Source organism: Podarcis gaigeae, assembly GCF_964106915.1.
Source record: "Podarcis gaigeae genome assembly, chromosome: 2".
Classification (NCBI taxonomy): domain Eukaryota; kingdom Metazoa; phylum Chordata; class Lepidosauria; order Squamata; family Lacertidae; genus Podarcis; species Podarcis gaigeae.
Window position 1 is genome coordinate 6290153 of NC_139679.1, and position 20506 is coordinate 6310658.

At 44.6% G+C, this 20506-nt stretch overlaps 3 protein-coding genes across 5 annotated transcripts in view; 2 read left to right on the forward strand and 1 right to left on the reverse strand.

Moving 5' to 3' along the window:
• Positions 1 to 20506, reverse strand: part of PRIM1 (DNA primase subunit 1) — a 129195-nt gene that overhangs the window by 74438 nt on the left and 34251 nt on the right. The window lies entirely within an intron of this gene.
• Positions 1 to 20506, forward strand: part of LOC310840201 (retinol dehydrogenase 16-like) — a 60517-nt gene that overhangs the window by 22899 nt on the left and 17112 nt on the right. The gene's annotated exons all lie outside the window — the stretch shown is intronic.
• On the forward strand, positions 1802 to 8486 carry LOC310840205 (17-beta-hydroxysteroid dehydrogenase type 6-like). Its single transcript, XM_083729511.1, has 4 exons — positions 1802 to 2853; positions 5140 to 5398; positions 5935 to 6092; positions 7931 to 8486. Exons 1-4 carry the CDS (start codon positions 2541 to 2543, stop codon positions 8146 to 8148), a joined length of 948 nt encoding a protein of 315 aa, XP_083585637.1. The 5' UTR covers positions 1802 to 2540; the 3' UTR covers positions 8149 to 8486.

Consider the following 20506-nt stretch of genomic DNA (forward strand, 5'->3'; position numbering starts at 1 on the left):
GTGGTGGTGACACCGGGGGGAGGTCCTAGTTGATGTGCCTCAGCAGGACTCCCCCCACTGGTGATTAACCCTTCTGTCTTTCACCGGTTATTAGTTAGGACCAATGCCTAAGGCCAATACTGCTCAATTCCTGTAATGAATAAAGCTGTGGCCTAATTTGACCCATTAACCTGAATTCTTGTGTCCTGTGTCTTCATTTCTTCGGAGGGAGGCGGGAAATCGCCACGAAACCAATAAAAATGATTTTTTTAAAAAAAGTTGAATGGGTGGTTCATCATAATTTCCCCAACTACTATCAACAGGAAGCAATAAAATGGGCAATATTTGTTAAGGGGAAAGCTGTAATTGAAAGCATGGGAGTCCTAAAGCTTCTATTCACATCACTCTTTCAAAAAACCAAATGCCCTGCTCTTGCATTTGATCTTAGTATTGCTGGAGATCCAATATTTCCCCAGGGATTCACACAGTTTTAAAAGTAAGGCCAACCAATGACCTCTGGGGGCCATTTTGGGAGGCCTTTACGTGAAATTTAGCAAAGAGCATGAAGGCTTATCCAAAGTAGATCTGTTGGATAAAAACTGATCCAGTTGACCTAGTGTACTTAGACTGCCGACTCCTGAATAAGCTGAGCAGTCATGAAACTGGTTAAGAAACAAGACACAGAGTATAGGAATAAATGGAATATCTACATGGGGAGATGTAGAAACTGGAGTTCTCCAAAGATCAGTGTTGGGACCTCACCCAATGAGCAGTATGCCAAGTGGAGATTTGAACCCAGGTCTCCCAGGTCCTAGTCTGAAACTCTAACCACTGCACCACACTGCTTCTCATTCTCCAACACTGGAACTCATGGACGTCCAATGAAGTTGAACTGGAAGGTTCAGGAGATAGGGATGCCCACCCACTTGGATGGTTTTAAAAGTGGATTGGACAGCCAAGATGTCTATGCTCTGCCTCTACAGCTGGAAGCAGAAATACTTCCAAATACCGATGGCTGGAAAGCACAGGAAGGGAGATTGCGCTTGATTGCTGCTTTTGAGAATTCATTTGCTGGTAACTGAATGTTGGCTGGGAAGAGACATTGGCCTGATCCAGAAGGTTATACCTTCCATATTCTCTGCTTTGGGCTCCCCAAACACATTTAAATGGGAAGCATCTTAAAAGATATTGCAATATAACTGCTCTGGTCCCTTCTTCTCCCAAGTATTTTCCCCCATCTTAAATGCCTCCTTTCCCAGCTGCTATTAGGAGGAAAAATTCAATGTACCGGTAGATCAGCAAAATGACTCCAGAGGCTTCTCCTACACTGAAAATGCTGGCTAATCAGTTTGAGGTCCTGCAGCTGCTTGTCAGTTAAAATTAAAATCTTGCAACACTGATTATGATATCTTGTATCTGTGCTTTTAGAAACAGGTTGATCAGTGGACATTATCAGACAGGAACATTTATCTTCATACAAAATGAAATTTCACTGTGTGACTTCGCAGAACAAGCTGTTGTCAAAGGCACAAAGCAATAGTCTTTCAGGTTATTTGGCAATCCTAGCAGCTCTTGACAGAGGTTGAATTAAAGTAACACCATGGAATTCCTTCCCCATTCATTGCCTTATTGATTTTAGTCATTTCTAATACCTTTTTTTTGGGGGGTACGGGGGTGGCGCTGTGGGTTAAACCACAGAGCCTAGGACTTGCCGATCAGAAGGTCGGCGGTTCGAATCCCCGCGACGGGGTGAGCTCCCGTTGCTCGGTCCCAACTCCTGCCAACCTAGCAATTCGAAAGCACCTCAAAGTGCATGTAGATAAATAGGTACTGCTCCGGTGGGAAGGTAAACGGCATTTCCGTGCGCTGCTCTGGTTCACCAGAAGCGGCTTAGTCATGCTGGCCACATGACCCGGAAGCTGTACGTTGGCTCCCTTGGCCAATAAAGCGAGATGAGCACCACAACCCCAGAGTCGGTCACGACTGGACCTAACAGTCAGGGGTCCCTTAACCTTTATAGGGGAAATACAGAAATAAAAGTGAAACCAGAAGATGAAACAGAAGGGGAGGAGGGAAGTCAAATTATGTTTTTATTCTGAAGATGTACTACATTTCATATCTTTGGTAAAACTGAAAACTCGAAAAATAAAATTAACAAACAAAACAAATTGGGGATTGGACCTTGAGCAAGTGCAATATGTGATGCAGTGATGGCAAAATAACGCATATGACCTGTTGGATGCTGATGCTTGCACAATATCTGAGCTTAGTGTTGCTTATGTCTAGATATTTATCGGATCATACTGTTCCTCTTCATTTGGTTGTTCAGTGAATAAGCAGCTAGCTAGAGCTATTGTTTATACTTGTTTTGGCTTCCCTCTGCTGCAAGCAGCTCATTGCTTCCTGCAAAATTCCTCCTTCCCCTCAATAACACTGCGTGGGAGGCTAAATAGAGCAGCGAGCTTCATGCTGGAGCAGGCGTTGGGATTTGGTTTCTCCAAGGCTTCCTAGGTCCCTGTGTGTCCCCACTCTTGCAAGCTTATTCCCTGCAGGTTTCAGCCATGTGGCTCTACCTGGCTGCCCTGCTGGGGCTTTACTTCCTTCGCCGATGGTACCAGGAGAGACAGACAGTGGAGAACCTGACGGAGAAATATGTCCTCATCACTGGCTGTTCCAGTGGCTTTGGGAACCACCTTGCCAGGCATCTGGATGCCCGGGGTCTGCGGGTGTTGGCAACCTGTACCACCCAGAAGGGGGCAGAGCAGCTGGACAAGGTCACCTCAGAGCGCTTGAAAACCACCGTTCTGGATGTGAGAAGCACAGAGAGCGTTGCCGCAGCGACAAAGTGGGTGAAAGAACAAGTGGGGAACAAAGGTAGCTTTTTGTTGTGTTGTTCCCATGCTCTGGATCAGGCCAGGGATTATCTGTATCATCATCTGCTTATCTTTATTCCACTTTCCCACAAAATGTGACCAAAGTGACTCCCAATATATCAAATGAATGAGTACTATTCAAAAAAGTTATTAGAAACAATTAATCCAGGCTTCTGGTTTCCAGCCGTGAGATATGGCTGCCTCCCAAAAGATCAAACCCTCAGTCTTGCCAGTAATTCAGGATTAATATGAAGGTAATTAGCCCTGCTGACCCCCCCCCCCCGGGTAGGGGAGGCTGTGCCACCCTCAGATCGTCCATTATCTGCCCTCCGCAACAAGATGTGGGGGCAGGGATGCAGGGTGATGACCATGGCAAAAACTGGGAACCTTCCAGAAACAGCCCTGTGTTCTCAAAATTATGAAAATTTGGACTAAGAAACAGGCATGTTCTGGAAAGGAGATAAAAAAGATCTGCTAAACGAACCAAAATTTGGATGTCAAGGTTTTGAAAAGGACTCTATTGTTGTGTTTTCATTAATGTGAGGTGAGCGGTTATTTTTCCTTCTATATATCTACATCTACTCTTCTATGCCAAACTTCACCAAGAAAGAACAAACATTACACAGAATACAGGCAGATTTCCAATTGTAATTAGTTATCTGGCTGTGCAGCCCTCGTTTGAAGTTCTAATTTGACTTAGCAAAAGATAAAGGAGTTGAGGAAATGGTGTCCATTAGCTGTGGTGCAGAAGGAAAAACTTCCTTCTGAGGGAGTGGGGGAAATTTTTTTGGGACTACAATATGGGAAATGTTTCACGGAAAACAGTGCATTTGTTTGCATGGATTATTATTATAAAAGGTGAAAGTGAAGGTGAAGCTGGCATTTGGCAGGCTCCCCGTAGGGCCCGGGGGGCAGGTGTGGACTCTGGAAAAAGCCGATCAATTGCCAAATGATTGCTGAAAGTGAAATATACCCTGTCATGTTGATTTTCTACAAAAAACTTTGGAATAACAGCTTCTTAAACAACTTGAGAGCTCACGGCATCATTCATCTTCAAATGAAGCAGGGAAAAAAGTGTGAGACAATTTTTCCAAACATCTGGGACATGGGAAATCCTTCTGAATTTTTTTAAAAATTCGGAAAGTAATTTGGTTTTATTTGTTTGTATTGTGATTTAATTGGATTAATAATTTTTTTTGTAAAAAAGAAAGAATCCAAATATCAGTGAGTAAATTTTTACTAAAACTATGCAATCAGCTTACTTCAACCTCTATAAGAAGCTTCTAGGGTTGCCAACTGATCTGAAAGACATTTGCTTTGTGCCTTTGACAGCAGCTTATTCTGTGACATCAGCAGGTGAACCTCCTTGTGGTGTGAAGAGAAACATTGACACCTGATAATGTCCACAGATCAAGCTGCTCTTTAAAGCACATATATGAAAAGCCGTAAGTGATGGTACAAAATGGTAACTTTAACTGACAAGCAGGTGATGCTGGACTCTAATTTTTTCCTCCTAAGAGCAGCTGGGAGGAGCTGCAATCCACACCAGGAAAATGACTCAGAAGAAGGAGATATGTGTTCCCTTTCTTCAGAAATGCTGCCTGATCCAATCTAAAGATTAAGATAATTTCTCCACAGTGGCTGCTGAGACTGAGACAAGAAGGGAGATTATTGTACTATTGTTAATAAATGATATAAATCATTTATTAATGATACAAACCCCTCTTTCTTAGTTATTCCTCTCATCACCCACTCATAAACACCCTCTCAGTGTTCCATGCATGCTATATTCTACACGTATTATCTCTTATTAATTTTATAGCAAAATCCCTATAAAATCTCCTAACCAACCTGTGCAAAATGTAGACCCAAACTACAGACTCCATTCTGTGGCAGCATGCAGGGAAATCAGGTGGCTGCTGTGTGAATTGATGCCCAGGGCTCCATACTATCCTCCACTTCAGTGCTGTGCTCATTTGACAGAGGGCAAGGACTGAAGTTGCAAGAGTGTCTGTGCAGGGATCCTAAGCACTAAGTGAGCAAAAGATGTGTGGGAGAGAAGCTAAGATGGGTGCCTTGACTTAACAGCATCATCCTTGGCAGTGCATATAGTATTAATGGGAAATGTATCATTGTGTGTATCTGCGTGCACACACACACAGACAGAGAGAGAGAGAGCGCTCACAAGAATGCAGATATACCCACATTTCCAAAGAATTGTGTATATCCAATTATTAAGGCAGGTGGGAACCTGGAACAATAAGAATATTTTTTTCTTCTCACACAGGGCTCTGGGGTTTGGTGAACAATGCAGGCACTGGTGTCCCATCAGCTCCCACTGAGTGGCTGACGAAAGATGGCGTTGCAAAGATGATCAGTGTCAACTTTCTTGGGATGATTGACATGACGCTACACATGCTGCCCCTGGTGAGAAGAGCCAGAGGGAGGGTGGTCAACATGTCCAGTATGGCGGGACGACGGGCATGCTTTGCAGTACCTTATGCCGCATCCAAGTACGGTGTGGAAGCCTTCTCTGACATCCTGAGGTAAAGATGATAGTTCTGTATTGTCTTGTTTCTCCTTGCTTTAGTGGGATGTCTGCTTCTCCAGCTAAGTTTCAAGCAGAGGACAGCAATGACTAAAGAGCAGGTGCTGGGACATGTGGACTGCACCAGAGACTTACCAAGTAATCAGCAGGGGTTTGCACACCTAAGTCAGCTCTTTTTCTTGAGGAAACAATTTAATGTACCAGCAAGAGTTGTAAGCACCAACCTCCTGGTGGCTGCCTCTGAATATGCCTGATGCCGGGTCATGGACAATGCCCTGGTGCCTCAAGACAGAAGAAGACATGAGGCTGCATTTCACCACATCTCCCTCCCTCCCTCCCTCCCTCCCTCCCTCCCTCCCTTCTCCTCCTCCTCCTCCTCCTCCTCCTCCTCCCACCTCTTCCTCTTCCTCTTCCTCTGCTTGTTCTTCTACTTTAAGGAAAGATGTTCTATTCCATGGAAGCCAAATCATGATCTTCCTTATTATTCTGGTTCAGTAAGAAGACGTGTTTCTTGATTTTTCCTCCTCAATTCAGGCGAGAGATTCATCCTTTCGGGGTCCAAGTCAGCATTATTGAACCCGGTTGTTTCAAAACACCCATTCAGTCAAACATGATAGAGAGCTACAAGAATGCATGGAGCCAAGCCCCTTCTGACATCAAGGAAGCCTATGGGCAGCGCTACTTTGCGCTCAGTGAGTAGAAATGGGCGGGGGGAACAATTCAGTTTGGTTTGCATTGTGCGAAAGCCTGCAATTAGAGCATGTGCTAATAAGTCCCACTGTTGCAGTGGAACACACACACACACACAGAGAGAGAGAGAGAGAGAGAGAGAGAGAGAGAGAGAGAGAGAGAGAGACCCTGAGACCCACCAGGCTAAATTGCTGGTTTCCAAATCCCACCCATCAGTAAGATGTTGTTATGATTCCCAGGCTTTTCGACTACATCCCCCCTCCAATGGACACACTGACACATGTGTGTGTGTGTGTGTGTGTAATCTCCCCTCCCCCCCTTTAAAAACATAGAAGGCTAAATTTTGTACACTGTACTGGCCAATATCCTAAATATTTTTTTTTACCATTTGCCCTTTCAGTGACTGAGATTGATGGAGATGGGGGGGGGGTGAAGTCTATTTACAATGCTGATTATATTTAGGAGTGGGGGCAGAACCTAGCTAATGTGACACGTTCAGGTCTGTATCTGGAGAGATATGAAATCACACCCATTCCTATCCTGTCGTTTGATCTTTGATTCAATCTGGCATATATGATACATAAGGAGACACATAGAAGGGAGGGAGAGAGAGAGATGGCCCTGGTGGGAGACCAACCCAGCCAACACTGCGGTTGTGGAGCAAAGGACTTTCGGCAAGTGGGGCAGGCGGGGGGGGTGTGTGCCCTGGGCTCCTCGTTTACTGCAAGGAAAGGGAAGCACAATCAGTTGTGGGAGATGGAGAGTAGACACAAAGAGACAGTTATACACACATAAGCACACACACGGTCGAGTCCAGTGGAAAAAAGGGAAGAGATTACTGGGAGGGAGGGAGGAAGATGCACAGACACCCACACCAAAACAGTGTCCGCTACCTGCTTGATCCTGGGAGTCAGCTCCAAGAAAGGAGACCAGTTTTTGCTTTTTTAAAGAGCCGCAGAGAGGGAGAACAGCCAGGTCGCCCCAGTGGCAGAGCTTCATGCTCCGGCACAGAGGGGGGAGGCAGAGAGCAGGTGGGGGCAGGCTGGGGCAGGGCGCGTGTCCTGGGGGTGTGGCAGGGGGGAGCAGCCGCGATGGCACCCCACCGGGATCATGCTACCTCTTCCTCTGCCAGTGGGCAACCCTCACCTAGATACAACCATTGAGCCCCACTTACTGACTGAAATGCATATTGACACTATCTAATCACCTGTTGCTAAAGATTTTTAATTATGGTGCTGGAGGAGACTCTTGAGAGTCCCATGGACTGCAAGAAGATCAAACCACTCCATTCTTAAGGAAGTCAGCCCTGAGTGCTCACTGGAAGGACAGATCCTGAAGATGAGACTCCAATACTTTTGGCCACCTCATGAGAAGAGAAGACTCCCTGGAAAAGACCCTGATGTTGGGAAAGATGGAGGGCACAAGGAGAAGGGGACGACAGAGGACGAGATGGTTGGACAGTGATCTCAAAGCTACAAACATGAGTTTGACCAAACTGTGTGAGGCAGTGGAAGACAGGAGTGCCTGACATGCTCTGGTCCAGGGGGTCATGAAGAGTCGGACACGACTAAATGACTAAACAACAACAACAACAACAATCAGCTGCTGCTAAAGGTTCCTTCTTAAAGCAACAGAAAATGTTCCCGATGCTCCTCCTTAGATTTAGACCTCCTAGGCAGAGAAATCCAGAAGCTAACATATCCTTTCAGAACCCAAAATATTTAGGTTATCTCCTGTGCAGGTACAGGGCAACATACAAATTAATCAAATAAATAAATGCAGAAATAAATGCATATATATTTTTGTACCACTAACTTTTCTCTTGTTTCCTATATCACAGATCTCAAATTATTAAAACTCTTCTCCTTCAACGGCAGCAGCAACTTTCAACCAGTCACGGACTCTATAGAACATGCCCTGACCTCCTGCTCCCCTCGCATCCGCTACTGTCCAGGATGGGATGCCAAACTCTTCTACGTTCCTCTCTCTTACTTGCCAGACTCCATTTTTGACTTCCTGTGGAGATGCATTTGGCCCAAACCAGCACAAGCCGTGTAGAATATGCTGAAGAAACATGTCAGTTCTGCAAATGAACCAAGAAAGTCTTTGCACTATTAATGATGTTCCGTTGTTTCTCTTTTCTGAAGTTCTAAACCAGTGGTTCTGATACCTTTCTTCCCATGGACTACTTGAGAATTGCTGAAGGTCTTGCTGGACCACTCAGTCATTTTGCTACCCGTTGCAGCAAGTGCAATGTGCCATGGTAGGGTGCTCAGCGATTTTTAATTATAGTTTATTTCTACTTTTATATCTTTATATATACAATGTATTTTATTGCATTACAATTGGAATTCTAGAGTAGAAGTCTATTAAAATGTTTATCTGTTGCAATGTAATGTCCTACTCAGTAAGGATTTCTCTCACACCACACAGATGCACCACTGAAAAACTGGTTTGATGTGGCATTTGGCCTATAGTTCCAGGAAACAAATTAATACCTTTGGTGGATCCCCAAAGTACACTGAGTTAAAGGCAGGATCATGATATTATCTCAGGGTTAACCTCAGTGTCCCAATGACTTTCTCATGAATGAGTTTGGCTGCAAGGCAGTGGAGGTTGAGAACCAGAGTTTTCCTTCTCCAGGACTGGCTACCTTCCCTTTTGGAAATGTGTGGGGCCCTGTCTCAGTTCTGGCAGCAACAACCAGGGTCGCCCAGAGTCACTGGGGAAATAATATGTCTTTGTTTAGCTCCATGAGTAAGGAAAAGAGGGTGGGGGATTCTGAGCACCATGTGGGTGGGGTCAGTGGTGTAGCATGGGTTGTCAGCACCCAGGGCAAGGCAAGTAATTTGCACCCCCTAACCCGTGGATTTGCGCCCCCTAACCCTAACCCCCAGATGTTGCGCCTGGTGCGGCCGGCCCCCCCTGCACCCCGCACGCTATGCCACTGGGTGGGGTTGGCCCAGGGATTCTGAAGGAAGTGTGGGATATAAAGCTGTCAGTCTAGTCCAACATTCCAAGACGACTAACTGCCTCTATGTGGCAGGTAGTTTTGTCAGTTGGTCGGATCGTTGGTTGCTGCTAGGAGTTTTAACTGGTAACTGCTCGGTTGCAGTCTTCTCATGATTCACTACTATCTAGTATATAGTTTATCCTTTATGTAACCTAAACCTGCCTTCAGGAACCACTCTGTCAACCTGAATGAATCTGAAAGTAAAGTAGTTTATGTTAATATGATTCAGATTCATAAGTGTTTTCTTTAAGAGGGACAGAAAGGGATTCTCAACTAGGAAGGTATAATTATTGACAGGACTCAAATGAGTTAGCAACCCACTTGTTGTTGCTATACTCAAACAGGGGATCATTTAAATGTTCCCACAGGAAGTGCCCCCAGATCTAGCCTGGTGGCAAGATTTTGAGTTGGAATATGGGGCAGGAGATCTCCAGGGAGAAGATTCCCCATGTGCCAGAGAGGAAGCAGCTGGGATCCTATGTTTCAAGCAGCTGGGGAGAAATTGTCTGGGGGTGTCAGACTGGAGGCCCTGACCCACGATCCAGAAGGAAGGGGGGCAGAGGACTGGACCCAACATGGACTGAAAACTGTGTTCAATATACTAAAGGGGAAGAAGAAGAAGAAGAGGAGGAGGAGGAGGAGGAGGAGGAGGAGGAGGAGGAGGAGGAGGAGGAGGAATAGGAGTAGGAGTAGTAGTTTGGATTCAATATCCCACTTTATCACTACCCGAAGGAGTCTCAAAGCGGCTAACAATCTCCTTTTCCTTCCCTCCCCCACAACAAACACTCTGAAGTGCGTGAGGCTGAGAGACTTCAGAAAAGTGTGACTAGCCCAAGGTCACCCAGCAGCTACATATGGAGGAGCGGAGACGCGAACCCGGTTCACCAGATTACGAGTCCACCGCTCTTAACCACTACACCACACTGGCTCTCCCAGAATTCTGGGAAAACCTAGGCAGGCTACCATAAAGCAGGGGGAGAGAGGTGAAAGCTAAGAGAATACGGAAGGTGTGGGTTGGTTGGTTGGTTGGTTGGTTGGTTGGTTGGTTGGTTGGTCATCATAACCTCCAATCCCCTACACTCATCCTTCTGATTTTTTGCAAGTTATCTTCCTATGAACACCTTTATGATGTATGAGCAGACCCCAGTTAAGAAACTTGGGTGCAGCAAGATTAGGATCTGTCGTCTTCACAGAAAAGATCTGGGGCATTCTAGGTACATGGGATGTGGTGGAGGCTGGTCCACTAGGTCTACTGGAACCCTGACCTACCAAGTCTTTCCCCATCCACCATACAAATGATTGGACATCTTTGTTCTATTCCTACATATCTCAGAATAGAGGGAAAGGGCTGAACAAATTCTTTTTTTAAAAAAATATACAATTTTATTAGTTTTTTCATATATTTTCCAAACAGAACATCTCATCTCATTTTATACAACATTTTGGCTATTTTAGCCTGAGACTTCCATCAACCACGTCTAATGATTTTCAAACCTCATCTCTTAATCTTACATTTGTTATCCTATCTTTTAGTTTTAATCATCCATAACTTAAAGTCCATTCTCATGAATCTTTTCTGCAATATTTCATATAGTTCTCCTTACAAAACTTCTTGTAGTCCTACAAGCGTAGTCAGTTGGTTACAATTGTCTTTCAGGTAACTCGTATATTTTCTCCAATTTTTCAAGAATTTCTGGTCCCGCTGGTTTCGAATTCTCCTTGTCATCTTATCCAATTCTGCGTAGTCCATCAATTTCATCTGCCATTCCTCTTTTGCCAGTAGTTCTTCCTGCTTCCATTTCTGTTCCAATAATATTCTTGCAGTAGTTGTCGCATATAAAAACAGTTTTTTTATCTTGTCTTTTAATGTCAGAGCCTACAATATCAAGTAAAAATGCTTCTGGTTTTTTTTTATAAATGTAAACATCTTTTTCATCTCATTATAAACCATTTCTCAGAAACCTTTCACTTTCTTACATTCCCACCACAGATGATAAAAAGTGCCTTCCTTTTCCTTACATTTCCAACATTTATTGCTTATTTTATTCATTTTAGCTAATTTCACTGGTGTAATATACCACCTATACATCATTTTCATTACATTTTCCTTCAAAGCATTGCATGCAGTAAATTTTGTTCCTTCTTTCCATAATTTCTCACAGTCTTTTAGCAGTATATTATAACCAAAGTCTTTGGCCCTGTAATGGGAATTGGGGTTGCTCGTGTGTAAGTTGCCTCTACTCTTGGCAAAGTTGCCTGGTTAAACCTTTCCCTGGCTGCACAGCCCTTACTCCACGGCTGTGTCAGTCACTGGCAGAATCCGTCAGTGGGCGTTTCCTGAACTTCTTCCAGCATAAAAGTTCTTTGACGCCAAGTCTCCGCCTAGCCTCCCTGCGTGGGAGTCTTCTGCACAGGGTGGGCGTGGGCAGCGGAGGACCTGTGCTCTCCCCGCTAGTTTCTGTGGAAGAGTCCTGGAGACATCTCCCCGAAGCCCTCCCCTGCTCCCCTTTCTTCCTGGTGTCACGCTGATTTCCTTCCTCAGTGGATGAGTTCCCTCTCTCCCTGCTGGGCCCTTCTCCGGCATCGCTGGAGAGCCTTCTTTCCACTCCTGGCTCCGATGGCAGTTCCCTGACAGGCCCAATGTATCATAAGTGACTTAACCTCTTCATCTTTCAAATGCCATTCCAACAGCAATACATTTTTGACAATGTTTTTTTTTTTGCAAAAATTTTAGTGGTTTTTACAATATTAATGACAAACAAAAAAATAAAACAAACAAAACATAACAGACATAAATCATAACTTTATTGAAAATAACAGTTATTTACTTTGTAAAACTTCCTTGTTTCCCCTTAGTTGAATTTCATTGCATATCCTTATAATGGTTTTCCAAATCCCAATTTTAATACCCTTTAAATTAAACATTAACATCTTTAAATCTTCTCCTTCTTGTATTAAACATATTATTTTATCAGTTAACATAGATACAATCCTAAGCCCTTTAAGTATCTGGACGCTATTTCCAGTTACAGTATTTTAGCTTAACAAATTTAACTAAATAATCATTAAATTTATTCCATTCTTCGTGATGTTCCTCCTCCTTCTGGCCACGGACTCTTCTGGGTAGATCGGCTAGCTCCATACAATCCATCATCTTCATCTGCCATTCTTCTACTGTTGGTAATTCTTGAGTTTTCCACTTTTTAGCTAACAAAATACGAGCCGCTGTTGAGGCATACAAAAATAGATTAACATCTTTCTTGGGCAATTCCGAACCTGTTATTCCAAGAAGAAAGGCCTCTGGTTTCTTTATAAATGTATATTTCAACATTTTTTTCAATTCATTATAAATCTTTTCCCAGAAGTCTTTCACCTTGGAGCAGGTCCACCACATATGAAAGAATGCTCCTTCCTTTTCTTTACATTTCCAACATGTATTATCACAATTATGATACATCTTTGCTAATTTTACAGGTGTCAAATACCATCTATACATCATTTTCATAATATTTTCCTTTAACAAAGTACATGCAGTGAACTTCACCCCTTTCTTCCACAATCTTTCCCAGTCCTCAAACATTATGTTATTTCCTAAATCTCTTGCCCAGTCTATCATCACCGATTTAAATTCATCTTTCGTATGCCAGTCCAGCAAAAGCTTGTACATTTTAGATAAGTTTTTACCTTCAGTATCTAACAACTCCATCTCCAACTTAGATTTTTCCAAGGCAAAACCATTTTTCTTATCCAGTTTATACAATTCGTTAATCTGGTGGTAATGTAGCCAATTTAGCTTATCTTTAATTTGCTCAAATGGTCTTAATTTATAGCCTTCCTCTTCCTCTATTAATAAGTCATAATATCTCAACCATTTGGTATCCATATTTAATTTTTTCTGGGCCTTTGCCTCCATTGGTGAAAGCCATCTGGGCATTTTTCTTTCTAAAAGGTCTTCGTATTTTATCCAAACATTATACGATTTCCTAATTATATGATTTTTAAATGCTTTATGGGCTTTTACTTTATCATACCACAAATATGCATGCCAACCAAACACATTATCAAATCCCTCCAAATCTAGTAAATCTGTATCTTCTAATTTCATCCATTCTTTAATCCAACAAAGTGCGGCAGCTTCAAAATAGATTTTTAAGTCTGGCAGAGAGAATCCCCCTCTTTCTTTGGAATCCGTAAGTAATTTGTATTTAATTCTGGGTTTCCTCCCCTGCCAGATAAATCTAGAAAGAGCTTTTTGCCATTTTTTAAAACATTTCACATTGTCTATAATTGGGAGGGCTTGAAACAAAAAAAGCATCTTTGGCAGCACATTCATCTTAATCACAGAAATCCGGCCCATTAATGACAATTTTAAGTTAGACCACACCTCTAAATCTCTTTTAATTTCATTCCATATTTTCTCATAGTTATCCTTATACAAATTCAAATTTTTCCCAGACAGGTTCACCCCCAGATATTTGACTTTTTTCACAAAATCTATGCCTGTTTTTTCTTGTAATACTACCCTTTCTTCATTATCCAGATTTTTCTCTATTACGTTGATCTTGCTCTTGTTTACCGAATTTAAATCCTGCTACCTGACCAAACTCATATATTAGCTCCAGTGCTTTAACTGCACTGGAGTCTGGATCTTGTAATGTCAGAACTAAATCATCAGCAAAGGCTTTTAATTTGTATTGTTTCGAACCTACTGTAATACCTTTAACTTGTTCATCTTTTCTAATCATATTTAGCAAGACCTCCAGAACTGAGATAAACAGCAGAGGGGACAGTGGGCACCCTTGCCTGGTTCCCTTCTCAATTCTAATTTCCTCTGAAACCACATTATTTACAATAATTTTAGCTTTTTGTTCTCGATAGATCGCTTTAATACCATTTATAAAATCATGACCTATCCCCATACTCTCTAAGTTATGTAACATAAAACTCCAAGAAACATGCCTTCGACATTTTTGACAATGTTTTAAATTTGTTATTTAATATTTCCATTTCAAATTTTGACTTAATATAACCAAATCCATTTTTCTTTAAATCTTCTTTAAACATTTCATTAATTTGGCGATAGGGCAACCAATCATTTACATATTCTTTTACCTCTTCATAAGGTTTAATTTTCCAACTATTTCCTTCTTCTCTTACTATCTTTTCATATGTGGCCCAATTTTTACTCATATTTATCTATTTTACACTCATTGCTTCCAAAAGTGACAACTACCATGGCGTTTCACGTTCTAATAGGTTTTTATACCTATCCCATATTTCATATAGAGATCTTCAGAATATGTGGTTTCCAAATCCTTTAGGCACTTTTGTTTTGTCATGCCATAAATATGCGTGCCAACCAAACCTATGATCAAATCCTTCTAAATATTTTCTAACAACATTCCTTCAACCAATAGAGGCAGGATGCTTCATAGTATAATTTCAAGTCTGGCAAGGCAAAGCCCCCTCTTTTACTAATATCAGTTAACAATTTTAATTTAATTCTTGGTTTCTTCCCCTGCCAGATGTATCTTGAAATTATTTCCTGCCACTCCTTAAATATAGCTGCCCCTTTGATTATCGGAATTGATTGGAACAAAAATAATATTTTTGGTAGCACGTTCATTTCTTCAGTTTTCCTTATACTCTTTAGGAGGACCTCCAGTACCGATATGAATAATAATGGTAACAATGGACACCCTTGTCTTGTACCTTTCATAATTTCAATATATTCTGTTATAACATTATTTACTATCAAATTCGCTTTTTGATTTGAATATATTGCTTCTATTCCTCTTATAAACAATTGTCCCATGTCCATTAATTCTAAATTTTTTATCATAAATTACCAAGATATATTATCAAAAGCCTTCTCTGCATCCACAAATATTAATATTTTGGTTAACTTTGACATCATTTGGTTTTTTTAATTAGCTTTTTCTCATTTTTCATCATCTGATTTAAAATTTTCATTTTTTTCTTCTCTGTTATCTTTTTCTTAATACTATTTTGTTGTATGAAGAATCCTTGCATCAACGCTTTGCTTGCATCCCACACCACACTCATTTTTGTTTCTCTATTACTATTATTCACAAAATACTCTGTTAAGGCCTTCTGTGCTGCCTCATTTATTACTTGATCATCTAACAAACTTTCATTTAAAAAGGTAAAGGTAAAGGTACCCCTGCCCGTACGGGCCAGTCGTGTCCGACTCTAGGGTTGCGTGCTCATCTTGCTCTATAGGCCGTGAGCCGGCGCCATCCGAAGACACTTCCGGGTCATGTGGCCAGCGTGACGAAGCTGCAGTTGGTGAGCCAGCACCAGCGCAGCACACGGAAACGCTGTTTACCTCCTGCTATAAAGCGGTACCTATTTATCTACTTGCACTTAAGAGTGCTTTCAAACTGCTAGGTGGGCAGGAGCTGGGACCGAACGACGGGAGCTCACCCCACCGCGAGGATTCGAACCGCCGACCTTACGATCAGCAAGTCCTAGGCACTGAGGTTTTACCCACAGCACCACCCGCATCCCTAAAGTTGTATGATACTGCTTTAAATGTTTCGTGAAAATGGGGCTAAAGAGTCTTGAGGCATTGTAATCCAAAAGTGTCTTTGGTTGAATCTCAATTTTTATAACTCTAGGTTCGCTGGATGTCCAAACATAGTTCTGTTTGTGATGGCGTGGGATTCAGATTCAGATGCTGAACCTGAGGAATCCCAGCCTGCACAGGATTCCCCACTTACAGAACCAGCTGAGCCGGGGCTGGGGCATGAGCCCGAAGGGTCCTCACCTGTGCTGGATCCTCAGGTGCAGGCACCAGCTGAGTCTGCTCTGGCTCCAGAGGGGGTGGAGGACCCACTGCCTGCAGGTGCTCCACTCTCAGCCCCGTCGGGGAACCTGAGGTTGCCTCTGGGTCCGGTAACCCTCCAGCTTCTCCTGAGCTGCAGAGGCTCAGAGCAGAGAGGCGGAGGGAACTATGTTTCCGCAGGAGGAGTGCTTGCCTCTAGGCCAGGAGAAGTGAGTCACCTGAGGATCGGGGCCACCCTGTGCCTCAGGGCAGATAAAAGTCAGTCCCAAGTTGTGGGAGCAACTTCGTTGGTTGTCAGTTCCTGCCCGAACCCTGTCCTGCTATCCTGCCGGAGCTCCTGACCACACCCAACTACCTGCCCTGTATCCAGCTTCAACTTATTCAGACTACCTCCATACTGCAACATCAACCTCTGACTGGACTTGGACCTTGCCTCTCAGTTAGCCCATGGGACCAGCATGCTGTTCTTGCGGCTGATTGATTTGGCTCTGAAAAGTGAGTAAATTGTTTTTCTAATGGGTGTCTCAGTCTCCAAACATCTACCAGATTACAACTTTCTACTAAAGAGAAGAAAGTTTTGGGTAACTTTCCTTCTTTTGATTTCATTTTTATTCTTAATCTGTCCATTTCTAATGAAATTACCCCGTTCATGTCCCCCATTATTACAATTTTTTGATCAACATTGTCAAACAATTTCTCTTCTAAAGATTTATAAAATTCAGTCTTACAGCCGTTTGGTCCATAAATTCCAACAATTAAGTTTTTTGCCTTGCAACGTGACTTGTACTGCAATCATCCTACCTTCCTTGTCCTTGAAGATTTGCCGTGCTTCAAATTTGTGTTTTATATACAAAACTACCCCTCTCTTCTTACTTCCATCTGAAGATATAAATTCATTCCCTAGTTTTTTATTAACCAAAATTCTGTTTTCTAGCTACGTGAGTCTCTTGTAAACAGATAATATCCAAATTCTTTTTCAACAAAACATGCCCAATTTTCTTTTATTTTTATTGTTTAAATCATTAACATTCCATGTCCACGCTTTTAATGCCATCTTGATTTCTTTTACTTTTTGTTAAAAGAAAAAAGAAAAGGTATTTAAACCTGTCCTCCTCCTCCTCCTTCCTTATTATCTTCTTCTTCTAGGTCCGGGGTCGCTGATGCTGTCTTCTTCCTTGCCTAGCTCTTTGTATCTTCTTATAAATTTCTTTGTCTCATCCACATTTTAAAGTTGAAACCACTTTTCTTTGTAATAGAATGAGACCCCTTCTGGGAATTCCCATTTGAATTCAATATAGTTTTTTCTCTATATTTGTGTCAGTCTTGTAAGGCTGGCATTTCTTCAGGAGACGAAGTGGGATGTCCTTAAATATGATTATAAATGTTCCATCAATACAGAGTCTTTGTTTTCTGTTTTTCTTCAGGATCAGATTCCTCATCTCTCTATCTTTAAATATGATCAAACAATCACCTGGGAATTTTTAAGCTTTAGTAGCTGTCAGAGCCACCCGAGGTCCCAGCTCACAAGAGACCAAAATCCAGTCCAAGCTATATATAAAAAGGTTTTATTGAAGAACATTGTTGTCGTTACATCCAAGCTCCGTGGCTCAGCATCTTTTACCCTTAGATGTTTGAAGTCCCCTCTGAGTCAGTCCCGCCCCTGCACCAGCTTAAGAGGCTTGTACTGCTCCACCTTTTCCTCTCCTTCCTTTTCCGCAGGGTCTTCCTGCCCCCCTGTGCTCCCTCCCTTCGGGACTCCCCCGAGGCTGAGTCTTCTGACGCCTGCTCCCCCCTCCTTCGTGCTTTGGGACCAGGCTCCTCCTCAGGGCTCTCCTCATTTCCGCGCGCCTCCACATTTGAACTTGGCGCGCGTACGTTGCCTCTGACCTTCCTTTCGACCGTTACGCTACTCTCGGTACTACACTCCTCCCCTTCCGGCAGGATGTTCTGCTCCGAACTCCTTCCCCTCTCTGCTCCCTGTTCTGCTCTTTCTGACACACTGGTAACTCCACCCCCTTCACTCCGTTCCGACGGAGAGGCCGGTCCCGATCTCCAACCCCCACTGGGGATTCCCTCTTCGTTCCCCTGCTTCTGACTGCTTCCCTCTCTACTGCCCCTTGGCCTGACCAGGGGGGCTCCCTTTTGGGAATCCTCGGATTCACTTGATGGACTCACTGACAACCTCGGGTCATCGTCGTCCTCTTCCTCGTCACCCTGGGACCCCTCCCCCTCGCTCTCTGTCCCTGAAACCCTGACATCCATCCCCCCCTCGAAGCCCCCCCTTCCCCCCTCCCGCCCATCGGGTGCAGGTTGTAGGAGCTGCAGCTCTTCGGAGGTGGATGCAGGATACAGGTTGTGTACCTCCATTTCCTCTGCTTGCAGTTCGGTGTATGAGTGTTCGAATTCGGGTTCTTGACCCAAAGTGTTCTCTTCTCCCTCTTCCATTGGTACCTCGTCTGGTGCTGCCGGCCAAGGTCCCGTCAGCCATTTCCTGCGCCAGTCCTCCTCTGGTTGCTTGTCCCACCAATAAGAGGGTTCTGTGTCCACCCCTGAGCACGATCCCCTGGGCGGGCTAGATTCTGGCGTTCTCTCCTCGGCTGAAGAAAAACCCCGGGAAGTACTGTCTGAGAGTGTGGGCGTAAAGAGCCAGTCATCAAAGTACTCGGCTGGCATGGGTCTATGCGGGAAAAGGGCATGGAACTCGTCTTTTAGAAGAGGTTCGTCTAAAGCGTAGCCCGGCACCCAACCGTTGGCACTGGCTGGAGTGCCCTCTGTGGCTAGAAAGTATTCTACCCCCTCTTTCCCCCATCTCGAGTCCAGGATTTCTGTGACCTCGTTGAGTGGTTCGGCCCTAGGCGCCCTCTCCCTCTCCTGTGACTTAGTGTGTAGTTGCGGGACTGTTTCAGACTCCTGAAACCTGTGCGGTGCCTTGTAGGGGGTGAGCACCGACCTGTGAAATACCGGATGCACTCTGGAACCTTCGGGGAGGGCTAGTCGAAAGGCTACAGGGTTGATCTTAGCCTCCACCTGGTACGGCCCTAACTGCCTGTGCCCTAGCTTCTTCTTGGCCAACGACTTGGCTGGCATCGCTTGGGCCGCTAACCACACCCAGTCCCCCACCTGGATCTCCTCCCCCGCTCTCCTGTTTTTGTCTGCCTGCACCTTATATGCTTGCTTGGCCAGCTCCAAATGTCTCCGCAACTCTTCGTGCACCTCCTGCAGCTCCGCTGCAAACTGGTCGGCTTCTTGCGGCACCCCCTCTCTCGGTGCCCCGAACCCCGGGAAGGTTCTGGGATGACGACCGTTGTTCGCGAAGAACGGCGTCACCCCCGTGGACGCGTGCTTTGTGTTGTTATAGGCAAACTCTGCCATCGGCAGGTAGTCCACCCAAGCTGCGGGTCGCTGATTGGCGTAACATCTCAGGTACTGCTGCATGATCGCGTTGACCCTCTCAGCTTGGCCGTTGGTCTGTGGGTGTCTCGCCGACGTAAGGTTGATCTTGACGTTCAGGATACCTAAAAGCTTCTGCCAAAAATTGGAAACAAACTGGCGCCCCCTGTCGGACAGGATGGACTGCGGCAGCCCATGCACCTTGAACACGTGATCAATGAAGAGTTTGGCAGTCTGTTCCGCCGTCGCCACCTTTGCGCACGGAATGAAGTGCGCCATCTTGGTGAACAGGTCCACAACCACCAGTACCGCCGTCTTCCCTCTGGAGCTGGGCAGGTCAGTAACGAAGTCCAGGGCTACCCTCTCCTACGGTTGCTGTGGCGTTTCCAGCGGTTCCAACAGCCCCGCTGGCTTCTGGTGTACTGGCTTGGACCTTTGACAAGTGTCACACCTGGCGACGTAATCCGCTACCTCTCCACGCATCCGAGGCCACCAAAAGTCCCTTGCCACCAGTTCTATTGTTTTCTCCTTGCCGAAGTGGCCCGCACTGGGGGCGTCGTGCAACTGCTGCAGAACCTTTGCGTGAAGCTCGTCGCTTGGCACGTAGAGGGCACCTTTGCGAGTTAGCAGCCCGTCGCGTAATTGGAAATCTTCGCCACTCTGCACACCTCTGCGCAACTCCTCCATTTTGGACTGTGCGAACTGATCCACTTGCAACGCGCGTCGCACCGCGTCCAGATCTACTGTGATGGCAGCGCACGACCACGCCTGCGGTGCAAAAATGTGCCTGGCTGCTACTGGTGTCGCTTCATCGAGATATTGCGGTTTCCTGGATAGCGCATCGGCTATAACGTTGGAATCTCCGGGGATGTACTCTATCCGGAAGTCGAAATCCGCGAAGAATTCCGCCCAGCGCATGTGTCTCTGGCTTTGGAGCTTCGCCGTGCGCCAATACTCTAGGTTCTTGTGATCCGTGCGGACCTGTACTGTGTGCTTGGCTCCTATGAGGAAGTGTCGCCACGCTTTGAACGCTGCGTGAATGGCCAACAGCTCTCTGTCCCATATGGTGTAGTTTTGCTCCGCCTTGCTGAGCTTTCGGGAGTAAAAGGCACCGGGTCTCCAGTTCCCATGTGGATCTTCTTGCAGGAGCACGGCTCCAACCGCCCTGTCTGACGCGTCGGTCTCTACTCGCATGGGCCTGCCTG

What these genes read in the sequence shown, in the direction of transcription:
- LOC310840205 (XM_083729511.1), top strand. Translation starts at nt 2,541, where the DNA reads ATGTGGCTCTACCTGGCTGCCCTGCTGGGGCTTTACTTCCTTCGCCGA. An exon ending in AGAACAAGTGGGGAACAAAG is followed by an intron (nt 2,854 to 5,139) that starts GTAGCTTTTTGT and finishes CTTCTCACACAG; the next exon opens with GGCTCTGGGGTTTGGTGAAC. An exon ending in GCCTTCTCTGACATCCTGAG is followed by an intron (nt 5,399 to 5,934) that starts GTAAAGATGATA and finishes TCCTCAATTCAG; the next exon opens with GCGAGAGATTCATCCTTTCG.